The sequence below is a fragment of the Perna viridis genome, chromosome 2, assembly GCF_037379345.1.
Source record: "Perna viridis isolate PV_CMFRI_1.1 ecotype Kerala chromosome 2, ASM3737934v1, whole genome shotgun sequence".
Classification (NCBI taxonomy): Eukaryota; Metazoa; Mollusca; class Bivalvia; order Mytilida; family Mytilidae; genus Perna; species Perna viridis.
Genome location: NC_142446.1, coordinates 14,690,667 through 14,703,252, shown reverse-complemented (window position 1 = coordinate 14,703,252; position 12,586 = coordinate 14,690,667). Strand labels below are relative to the sequence as shown.

Below are 12,586 nucleotides of genomic sequence, written 5' to 3'. Positions count from 1 at the left end.
AATTCCAATTGATTCACAGAAAAATCTTTATTAGTTGTGATCATGTTTGCCTACTTAATTTCAACATGACTGTGCATGACTACCCGGAGCATTATCAAGCAATCTATTCTAGTTTTACAATATAAATCAAATTATATAAATACTGCCACTAATGCAGAAGTGTTTCGTAATGTATAGTGGAACCTGCCTAAACAATATTCATTTACAGGTTAGTTCAGATAAGTTTGTTTGGTTTAAGTAGATTTTAAAAAAAAATGAAAACTGACATCAGGCACTGGCAATTTGGTTATTTTGTCAACCACAAAAAAGATAAGTTCTTGTTTGTGTATTTCGTTGTTTTCTGTACAGATGGTGTGCATTAAACTGAACTTTGGAGAAAAAAAGGAAAAATGTGCATTCTTCTGCAGTTCTGAAATTTATTGCAATGCTGTAACAGTGTTTACAGACAATACTTCACTTGATCAAAACCATGATGGTTGTTTTGTATATGACTGAAAAAAATTGCAGTCTTATAATGGTATCATTTCATCGTCAGCATTGTCTGTAGACACATCATGTCTATTAACTGATTAACACTTTGTAGATTAACTGGAAAAAAGCATCATGTATTGAATTTTGGTTCTTATAATTACCTTGGTTTTGCTGAAAACACTGGACCTTGTGCTGAAGCTGTTGAAAAAACTGCTATGAAGTATGGTATTGGATGTTGTGCAAGTAGACAGGAACTAGGTATTGTATTATAATGTCAATTGAGGTAGATTATAAAAATGCGTCTAAATTGCATAACAAACAGTTCACAGTTTAAAGTCCTTTTAAAAGTACTTTAGTTTTTCCTGATATGGAATGCATGAATATACATGTAAGAAAGTTTTGAAGGAAATTAGAAAGTGAGACTTCCATGTTTTTTTTTTATTTTTCAATACCCAGTGATGATGTAATTTTTCTGTGTGATAGTGACATTATCAAGACCCAGTGAGAAGGTAATTTTTCAGTGTGATAGTGATGTCATCAATACCCACTGAGGATGTAATTTTTTCATGTGATAGTGACATCATCTATACCCAGTAAGGATGTAGTCTTTTTGTGTGATAGTAACATCATCAATATTCATTGAGGATGTTATTTATACTTGTGATAGTAACATCAATGGTTTGTGATGATTTTGTCATTGTATTTTGATATAAAGATTCAATTACAAGGATTGACTTAAATGCTTATCAATGTATTCAAAATTACCTCAACTGACTCAGTGGTAGATTGCTGGTCTCGCATGCAGTATGTTGTGGGTTCTGTGCCCTGCTTGGTCATACCAAAACTTTGAATTGGTAGTCACTTCTTTCTCATGGAGTGGCAACTTGTGGGTTCAATGTCAGAATAATGTGCCTTAGTGGGTGATGTGGGAAGTGTGATGTACATACCTGTAGGTAGTTGCTTCTTTAATTACCAAGCAGGATCTGTTCCACTGACCAAACATTCTAATATTGTATTAAACATCTGCCATTGGATATTTAAGCACAATTGGTCAATCAAAATACTGTCAATGAAATCACTATAGAAAATAATGCTTGATATTTATCGTGCATCATGTAGTTGTGTTATTTCGCTTGCAACTAAAACATTGCAGTTTTTTCATAAATAATTTAATTTGATTTTTTTCAAGCTTTCTGATTAGTTGGTTCTCTTTGAGCAATCTATATTTTGTATAACCTGGCTTGGTTTAATGACGTAACTAATGACATCAGTTGGTCTGCACTCTGCCTTTTAAATAATCCCAAACTAAATAATGTTTGATTACAAATCAATTGTTAAAATTTGGACTGTCACCCATTAGAAATTAAATAATAATAAAGAATGTTTCAAATTTTTGAATAGGTTATACCCATTAACTATGTTAGGGCCAATTGACACTTTTAAGCAATTTATACCAGTAAGTGTTAACTGCCAAAGACCAGGTTATTTTGTATTACCTCTTTAAAAATTAGAAACATTCCTTATTATTATTTAATTTCTAATAGGTGACAGTCCAGATTTTAGTAATGAAACACTATTTAGTAACATTCCTTGAATGATTATGAATTTCATGTATATGGAAACAGATTTTTTGTAAATGAATTGTTTGAAATTAAAAATTTTTTCCAAAGATGATTCAGTAAAATGTTATGAGATTCATTTCAAGATCTCATTTCTTTCAAGATTTTTTTAATCACAATGTTATATGTTTGCAAAATTCAGAAAAATATGTTATCTATACATATAATGACATAAGATGTTTTCTTTTATGGTTATTAAAGTATATAAAAGCTTTTTAAGAAAGGACATGTCTATTGATACAGGATATCTGGACATTCACAAACAACTTGATCAGTTGGTAGCAAAGTTCTTAGGGGTTGAAGCAGCCATAACATTTCCAATGGGCTTTGCCACCAATTCAATGAATATGCCAAGTCTAGTTGGGAAGGTAAGTCTAAGTAATTGTTCTCATTTAATTTTCAGCTCAACTGGCCAAAAGCCATGTGAGCTATTGCCATCACTTGACATCCGTTGTAGTCATTTACAATTTTTCAAAACTCTTCTTCTCTGACACTACTTGAGAAATTGGAACCAAACTTGGTATGAATGTTCCTTGGGGTATCCTGCATAGAATTGATGTGGGGATTTTTGATCTGTTGAAAAACATGGCCATCGTTTCTAAAATTGAACGTAGGGATCAGACAGTAGTTTTTTGCATATATCTCCAAAACGGTTAGGTTTAGCCCAATTCTGACGTGGGCAAAAGTGTTTAGCATGATGAGATCTATCTACGGTCAAATTTTCATTTTAATCTATTAAGCCATGTTGGAGTTATTGCCCTTTTACAAAGGTTTTTGCTATTTTTAATGTTATTTCTTTCAAAAATCTTCTCCTCTGACACTAATTTACCAATTGAAACAAAACTGGGTATGGTTGATTTTTAGGGTATCCTGCATAGAACTGAAGTGGGGTTTTTTGATCCGCTGAAAAACATGATGGCTGTTACTAAAAATAGAACATAGAGGTTAGACAATAGTTTTCCGCATATACCTCCAAAACCGTTAGGTTTAGCCAAATTCTTTCATTAGTTGAAACGATCCTTATTTTTAGGACTACAAAAGTCTTCAGGCATAAAACTTGTCAGATGCCTCCTTGTAAGAGTTATTGCCCTTGAAAGGTGAAAAATTACTTCTTTTTTTTTTACAGTTTTCAGTCAATATCTTGAAAACTATGATAGATTTAGACTTTCATTTGCTGAAATGATCCTTATGATAAGTGCTGTCAAAGTTTTCTTGAGTCAAAATTGTTGGACAACTTCTTATTTAATTTATTGCCCTTGAAAGGCATAATTCAAGCAGGTGAGCAATTCAGGCTCGCAGGAGCCTCATGTTTAACTTCTCGAGGTGCCATACCAAATAATTCAAACTGGGATTGATTTTGTGGGTTATGACCTCAAACTTTCAGGATATTGGGCCCAAATCATTTTTCTGGTTTTTTGTATCAGTCTCTGAAAACTAGGTTCCATATTTTCAGGGAAGGTTGGAATTGACATTTAGCTAACATTATACTTTTTTAGATTTTTATTTGTTTACTTTCATAGATATTAATGCCGGCCCATGTATTGTCATGGACCAATAGAAAATTATATGGACTGCCTCACGTTCAGAGTAAAAATGTAATGTCATAATTTTAAAAGTTGTGCATATTTTCCTCTGTTCTTCCATGCCAATTATTCAGAGTAAACTGCATTTAAAAAGTATAATATAGCTAATAGATCATGATTTTGAGGGCAGTATATGAACCAGTTGGTTATTCCAAAATTTATCTTGACTGAAGTTGCTGAGGCAGCCAACCCCTCCAATATATTGCAATCATGGACTATTTGCTGTATTATACTTTTAAATTATAGTTTACTCTTAAGAGTTTTTGTAGAAGACAAGAAACATGCATGCATGTCTTGATACACGCAAAAAACATTTTTTAGCTCACCTGGCCATAGGCCATGTGAGCTATTGCCATCACTTGGCGTCTGTCGTTGTTGTTAACAATTTCTTCAAACATTTTCTCCTCTGAAACTACTGAATAGATCTGCATGAAACTTATAATGACTGTTCCTTAGAGTATCCTTCACAAAATGACCGTTTGGATTTTTGATTGGTTTAAAAAACATGGCCACTATTACTAAAAATAGAACATAGGGATCAGATAGCAGATTTTTATATATCTATATAGAAGTATTATGGTATACCGTTGTCCGTCCGTTCGCCCATCTTTCCGTCCGTCGTGCCGTCTGTCTGTCCACACGTCATGCGATAACTAAAATTCACTTTTACAGATTCAAATGAAATTTTAGCACAATATTAATATTAACGGAAGAAAGCTCCCTTTCCATTTTGAAGAATTTTTTGTTTTGTTTGTCGTTCCAGAGTTACGGAACTTTATTCACTTAAAAATTTATATTATTGTCAAATCTGATGTAATAACTCAGCTGTACTGATACTACCCTTGAAATTTTGCATTCAGTTTTATAGACATGCTAGATTATGGTTGTATAATGGTATACCGTTGTCCGTCGTGCCGTCCATTGGTCCGTCCGTCCATCACTCAAATTCGCTTTTACGGATTCAAATGAAATTTAAGCACAATAGTAATATTCATGGAAGAAGGCTCCCTTTATTTATTTGTCGTTCCAGAGTTACAGAACTTTATTCTTTTAAAAATCTATATTGTTGTCAAATCTGATGTAATTACCACGACATAAGATTGCTGCTTACTTACAGTTTTGAAAAGCTGTATTATATTGGGACCAACAAACGACTTCAATTCTACAATAGATTTGATTTTTATGAATATTGACAATTATCAGAGTGGTACCCTAGAAACTTATTATTCTGACCACAAGGCAATATGGACTTCCTTACAGTAGAAGTAGAAGGAATTGTACTATTAACTGTAGGTCTTACCTCATAATAATATTATTACATAATGAATTATTTGTCCAGTTTTCAATTCTGTAGTTTATTATAGTTTCATCTAGTTCAAAAACAAAGAATCCCTTTTAAATGCTATTGTATACTTTCATCATGTCAAACAGTTGTAAGATCATTTATACTTTTTGAATAACTGAAGAAAAAACTTTGGTCACTATATATACAGACTAATTTTTTGGTAATCAGAAATCAGGTTATTGTTTTCTAAAATTTATACCATCAGCTATTCTTACAGACGGGCGTATCTTGCGCTCTTAGCGCAGCTGTTTATTGCATATATCTCCAAAAGTGTTAGGTTTAGCCAATGCTGACATGGGTAAAAGTATTCCGCACGATGAGATCTATCTGTGGTCAAATTTTTGTGAAAATCTGTTGACCCATGTTGGAGTTATTGCCCTTTTTGGACGTTTTTTTGGTGTTTTTGATGTTATTAGTTTCAAAAATCTTCTTGTCAAAAACTACTACACAGAATTCAGTGAAAGTTGGTATTTTGTTTTTTTGGGTATCTTAACAAAATGACCATTTGGATTTTTGATTGGTTAAAAACATGGCCGCCGTTACTAAAAATAGAACATAGGGGTTGCACAGTATTTTTTTGCATATATCTCCAAAACTGTTAGGTTTGGCCAATATCTTTCAATTGCTGAAATATCCTTATTATAAGGCCTACAAAAGTCTCCAGGGATCAAAGTTGTCAGACGATTCCATGTAAGGGTTATTGCCCTTGAGAGGTGAAAAATTACTCTTTTTTTTACAGTTTTCAGCCTATAGTTTGAAAACTAAGATAGAATGAAACTTTCAATTGCTGATATGATTCTTATTATAAGCCTACAAAAGTCTCCATGGATCAAAGGTGTCAAAGGACTCCATATAAGAGTTATTGCCCTTGAAAGGCAAAAAATTAACGCTTTTTGCAGTTATCAGTCAATATCTTGAAAATTATAATAGATAGAATGAAAATTTCGATTGATGGAATAATCCACATGATAAGTCCTACCAAGGTCTTAATGGAGTCAAAATTGTTTGACAATTTCTTAAGGTTAGCGATTCAGGCTCCTGGGAGCCTCTTGTTTGTTCGTATAATTGTATCCCCCAGTTGTAGTTGTGGTTATCTTGGCTACCATTATCTTTTCTTTTTTTACAAACACTTGAGTAATAGCCTATCCAATCTTTTTGTAATCTTAACACATTGTTCTTAGGAACTTGTTGGATTTTGGAAGTTTTTGCCCCACCCCTTTTAAAAATAAGGGGCTAAAAGGGGGAAAATGGGTGTTATCATTATAATGGATAGAAAAGTTTATTGTAAATCTGATTTTGATAATTCTGATGACCATGTATTCCCTTTATACCACTGCAAAAAAAATTTTCAGTCGTATAATGATATCACCCTGTTGTCATCAGCATTGGCATCTGTTAACTTAAGTTTATTTACGAAAACTTGACCAATCTTTTTGAAATTTTAACTCATTGTTTCTAGAAACATGGCAGTGGACTCCATACTCTGTAGGAAATTGATCGAAAAGCTTATTGTTGATCCCATTTTTGATAAAGATGTCAGTATGTTCCTTTTGAAATTCTGTTTTGAATTTTTTCATCAGAGTAGGTTTAACTGTTTTGGAGTTAAAAGGGGTACATAATTGGTCCCATGTTAAAAAAATCTACTTCTAAGCTCACCTGGCTGAAAGCCATGTGAGCTTTTGCCATCACTTGGCGTCCATCGTGATCGTCATTTACAATTTTTCAAAACTCTTCTCCTCTGACACTTCTTGAACAATTGGAACCAAACTTGGTATGAATAGAACTGATATGGGGATTTTTTATCTGTTTAAAAATGTGGCCACTGTCACTACAAATAGAACATAGGGGTCAGACAGTATTTTTTCACATATATCTCCAAAACTGTTTGGTTTAGACATATTTTGACATGGGTGAAAGTGTTCAGTATCGTGAGATATCTCTTTGGTCAAAATTTTCATTTTAATCTGATATGTCATGTTGAAGTTACTTCCCTTTTTTTGATATTTTTTGTTGTTGCAATTTTTAATGTTATTTCTTTTAAATCTTCTCTGAAATTACTTGACTAATTAGTACCAAATTTGGTATTCATTTTCCCTTGGGTATTTTGCATAGGATTGATGTGGGGATTTTTGATCCGTGGAAAAACATGGCTGCTGTTACTAAAAAAATAAAAAATAGGGGTCAGACAGAAGTTTTTTTGCATATATATCTCCAAAATCATTAGGTTTAGCCAAAATTTGACATGGTAAAAGGTTCAGCATGATGAGATAGTCTTTGGTCAAATTTTCATTTTAATCTGTTAAGCCATGTTGAAGTTATTTCACTTTAATCGACATTTTATGCCTAGTTTTCATGTTATTTCGAGAATCTTCTCCTCTTAAACAACCAAATTTATAAGGATCAAAGTTGGTATGAATATTTTTTAGGGCAGCTGTATTAAAACTAGAACAAATGGGTCAGTCAGAAGTTTATCTTGAGCTTCGATTTCCTTGAACATATGAACTAACTTGTACTCGTCAGCCATTTTGTCAGCTTGGTTAATAAATGGTATGAAAAACTAAAACCCCATCATTAGGGTTATATCTAAGTCATCACAGATAAGGTTGTTTAACTCTAACAAAGTACTGATTGAAGTTTGAGAATATTCCGAAGTCGGCAAGATATATGCATCAAAGAAAACAGATGATAACAAATTATTGACCAAGAAACTCAAACTCGGAAAGTTTTTTAAATGCAAACATGGTATTTTTAATGTCCACAAATCCACATAAACTTCTAAAAGTGAATGAAAAATGTCCAAGAACTAAAAAAATGCTGTAGGAATTGAGCAATTTCCAATGATAAAATCGAACTTGGACTGCAACGTAAAACAAATACAGAAATCTACAAACTTCCATTTCTCGAACTCCCAATTACTCGAATACATGTGAATGGTCCCTTGGAGTTCATGCTACCAAAGTTTGACTGTATATAACTCTAATGAAAGCATAGGAATATCTATAGTATTGTTCCGCAATATTTTATACTATAATGGTCAGACTTTTCTGAAGTTAGGGGACGAAAAAGGGGGGTAGAAACAATCATTTTTCCCATGTCCAGACAATAACTTGACTATTAGTGAATGAATCTTTTTGAAATTGTATTACAAGGTGCGATGCCACAAAAGGAAGACTTGGATTGATTTTTGAGATTGTGACTTGAGCCAAGTAAGAATAATTGGCCAGAAACAAGGGTTTTTCTGATTTCTTTGACATTAACGATCTGGTCTGATTTTGAAAACTTTTTTTTATTAAATTCTCATGAAAATTCTTGCCTTGCCATTTTTCAGTCAGATTTCAGATATCTTTTACAGTGTTTGAAATGTAAGGGGCCAAAACAGGCCATACCCTAAAAAATCATCTTTTATTATTGGTGAGATTTTGAAAAAATATTTTATTAAATTCCTCTTGGAAATCCCTGCCTGCATTTCCAATCAGATTTCAGACTTCTCTTTTAGTATTTGAGTTGCAAGGGGCCAAAGGGGACCATAGCCCCCAAAAATTGAACTTTTTTTAAAATTTTTGGTGCAATAAATACTAAATGAATCCAAGCCTAAATACAATCATTTACTGTCTTTGAGATAATGAGGTACACAGTGATCCAATAATGCACCCTGAAGCAGACCTTGAATAATACTTAAATTAAATTTCATAATATTGTTTTATATAGTGTCTATAATGAAACTTATGTCCTTATGTTTAGTGTGTCAAGAACTAATATTGTGTCCACACTTGCCTCAACTGAACAGAGTTAACTGGCTGCAGGCATATTATGCTGTGCTCCACGAGGCTTTCTGTTGAAGTTAAAATAGATGTTAGTCTTCCTGTTTATAAGAAACTACATTAACTATTGATGAATGAATTGAATTATTTCCATTCTTTTCACAGGGATGTCTAATATTGAGTGACGAACTTAATCATTCATCGTTAGTCCTTGGATCAAGACTGTCAGGGGCATCTATTCGAACATTCAGACATAATGGTAGGTTTTAACAGCAGGTCCATTTAAACTTGGCCATCAATTCGAACATTCAGTACATAATGGTAGGTTTTAACAGCAGGTCCATATTAACTTAGCCATCACTTAGAACATGCAGACATACTGGTAGGTGCTAACAGCAGACATAATGGTATGTTTTAGCAGCAAACATAATGGTAAGTGTTAACAGCAGACATAATGGTATGTTTTAACAGCAAACATAATGATAAGTGTTAACAGCAGACATAATGGTAGGTTTTAACAGCTTAACCTAGCTTTGACTCATTAAATTAGAATAGTTTGCAATCTGCGATTCAAATAAACCTAAACAAAAGAATGTTTTTATTATGAATCTATTCTTAATATTTGGATAACATTGAAGTGGAAAAATTATACATATCAGTTCCTAAAAAAAAACCCAAAGAACTAACAAATAAAAAGTTGTAATCAATTTTATTTTGGGAATGGTGTGTGCAAAAAATAGAAACACCAATACATGATGCACTTTATTTTTTTTGTAATAGAAAAGTTACAAGTAATCAAAATTATTTTGTTTCTCAAAATTTGATACACTTAAAGTTTTATAAGGATAGTATCCCAAAGCTTTTATAAATAAACAACTAATCTTTACTTGTTACATGGTAATTTTATTAGATATGGATGATTTGGAAAAAAAACTAAAAGATGCAGTTATATTTGGTCAACCTAGAACGCACAGAGCTTGGAAAAAAATTTTAATTGTGGTAGAGGGTATTTACAGGTATGTCATAAATAGTTATTATATCATTGTGAAATTGGACATTTTAGAAATCTTGACCAGTGTAAAACAAATAATATGTCACATTTCATTGAAATGAAATTGGAAAAGTAAGTACTGAAAATTTTCTAGGTTTTGCCATCATATTATTATAATTCAAAAGAAACAAAGGACAAAAAACTTAAAAATAATATCTGTTAACCAAAACATGCAACTGAGATCAATCTAACTACTGTATTGACAATCTTTATACTAATTAATGACAGGATATAATGTATCGCCAAAAAATGATATATATTTTTTTAAACAAATCAGATGTGGGTAGACAATTTACATTACTTCTATTTTAATCTTGTCTTACACAAATATAATATATATAAATATATAATAATGCAAAAATGATTATTAAGTGAAACATTGTAGGAGTGATCACTTAGTGTACATTATTGTTGCTAACTTGTAAAAAGATTTTCTCCGTTGAAACAGTGGAGCTGGAAATTTTGTGAAATATGAATTCTAACTTTTTTTACAATATCCATCATCTTTACATGTAATTATATATTTCTTCAATAGATTTACCATATTAGACTCTGTTGGCATTTTTGAATTAAAATTGTAAAAAAAAAATGGAGATTTCTTTAACTTCTGTAATCCCATCTGTCTGAATGGGACGTATTATATGATACTGGTGTCCATATATTGTTCACACTTCACAAAATAACTCAAAATTGCTTCCACAATTTTTTGTGAAATTTTGGTGAATTGTTTCTTTCTGTTAATATGAGCTCCTTTTTGTTTTTAATAAAAAAAGAATTGTTTTGTTTTTGGGTTATGGGACATTATTCATTTAAAATGGGGGGATTTTATGTTTAAAGACTGTAACTTAAAAACCTCTTGCTGCAATGGCGATGAAACTTTGGTGAATTGTATATATATGTTGATGAAAGCTCCCTTTAAATTTTTGTAATTTCTGATTTTATGATTTAGAGTTATTGGACTTGGTTCATAAAAAAAGGTTGGAGTAAAACTGTATTGGTTGTACCAATTTTCATGAAAGTTTGGAAAATTGTATATTACTATTATTGTTGGCTCCCTCTTCAATTGTTATGCATTTCTAATTTTCCATTTTCAAGTTTTTGAAATTTTTTCATCAAGAAGGTGGGGTTTTCCCATAATCGCACAATAACTTCAAAAGATTTCAAACAATATTCATGAAACTATGTTAATTGTAATTTTGGTTTTCTTTTAATTAATGTTAGCTTCTTTTTTTTTATATTTATATTTTATATCAAATATTTGAACACAATCCAATTCAGAGCTACATCGAGCTTGAATTTTGTGTCTATATTTGCCCAATTTGTTATGGGTTCGACCCCTGCAGGTATATCTAGCAGCTTTGCAAAGCATTTTATTTGATTTGTATTTCACATTGAGGAAGGAGGATTCTAATACAAAGGATTTTTTTCTGTAGCTCAATGCCTTGTTTTTACCTCATCCTGTGTAATTACATTATATTCAGTTTGTTTTAGTTTCTCCTCGACCTGCATGCTTACTAACAAGACTATGTATATTTTAGCATGGAAGGTTCCATTATTAGACTGCCTGAAGTCATTGCATTGAAGAAAAAGTATAAAGCCTATGTATATTTAGATGAAGCACATAGTATTGGAGCAATGGGGCCAAATGGAAAAGGAATAGTAGATTATTTTGGCCTTAATCCCCAAGACATTGACATAATGATGGGAACATTTACAAAAAGTTTTGGTGCAGCTGGAGGCTATATTGGTGGATCCAAGGTTAATATGACAAATAAATTACTGCTTACTAATCATTATATTAATTTTGGCATATTTATGTTGATACTGAAAATAATATAATTTTCTCCTTGGTTTATGAGATAATTAGGAGTATAGTTACATTTGCTTCTGTCTTTGATTTAAATGTGATATGCAGGTTCAGCATAATAGTCCATATAGAGGTATATACTATGTCTGTCTGTCCCAGGTTGGTATCAAACTGCTTTAGACTTTTTATTATTGATCCCTTTGACCCAAATGCATTTCATTCACTAACATTTATTATTGTACTGTAGCTTGGGCCATGTTTTTTTCTGGAAAGAAGGGACCACTCTAATTGACATAAATAAACTGATGACAATCCATTCAGAATACAGAGGGATGTGTGATTCATTTTTTGCTAGTGATTAAACACTGAGATAATGACTAAATGTCGCCAACAAAACCAGAATTATCCTCTAATACTTTCACTTGGTTCACTGTAATAACTTCTCTCTCCATTTTATACTTTATTAAATCCATCTTTTGTTGAGCATTCCAAGTCTCAGATAGGTCAAAGTTCATTTATAACATTGGACTATATTAAAATGTCCAGAAATTGATTAATTTGTTTTTCTATACATATTAAAGGAGTATCATCTCCTTTACTTTTCTCTCAGTTTTCCTTGGTTTCTGAAAATAAATCAGTGTAATACTTCATATTTTGTGATATAATTGATTGTTAGCATTAATAAAAATTCTGTAAATTGTGTAATGCTGTATGGTTGTATGAGTATTACAATCTGCCATGCTATGTACCTGTATCTCAAACCAGAGCATGATATGTAAAGCATCACTGTGTGGTTGATAAGGTATATCATTATAGCCATAATTCATAACATTTTTTGTTTAAATGATAATTTTAAGTTGTTTCACCACAATTCATTTACCAATTTGATTTCAACCTTTTTGAAAGAAATAACATATAGGATTCCTAGTGGAAATAAATTTTATTATGA

At 31.8% G+C, this 12,586-nt stretch overlaps 1 protein-coding gene across 3 annotated transcripts in view; it reads left to right on the top strand.

The window, feature by feature from the left end:
* Positions 1-12,586, top strand: part of LOC148623760 (serine palmitoyltransferase 2-like) — a 32,947-nt gene that overhangs the window by 5,714 nt on the left and 14,647 nt on the right. For all 3 annotated transcript variants that reach the window (XM_088565837.1, XM_088565836.1, XM_088565838.1), the window contains exons 4-8: positions 584-729; positions 2,334-2,458; positions 8,945-9,038; positions 9,690-9,795; positions 11,369-11,588. In XM_088565837.1, the coding sequence (XP_088421963.1) occupies positions 584-729; positions 2,334-2,458; positions 8,945-9,038; positions 9,690-9,795; positions 11,369-11,588 (691 nt within the window). The remainder of the gene's footprint in view (positions 1-583; positions 730-2,333; positions 2,459-8,944; positions 9,039-9,689; positions 9,796-11,368; positions 11,589-12,586) is intronic.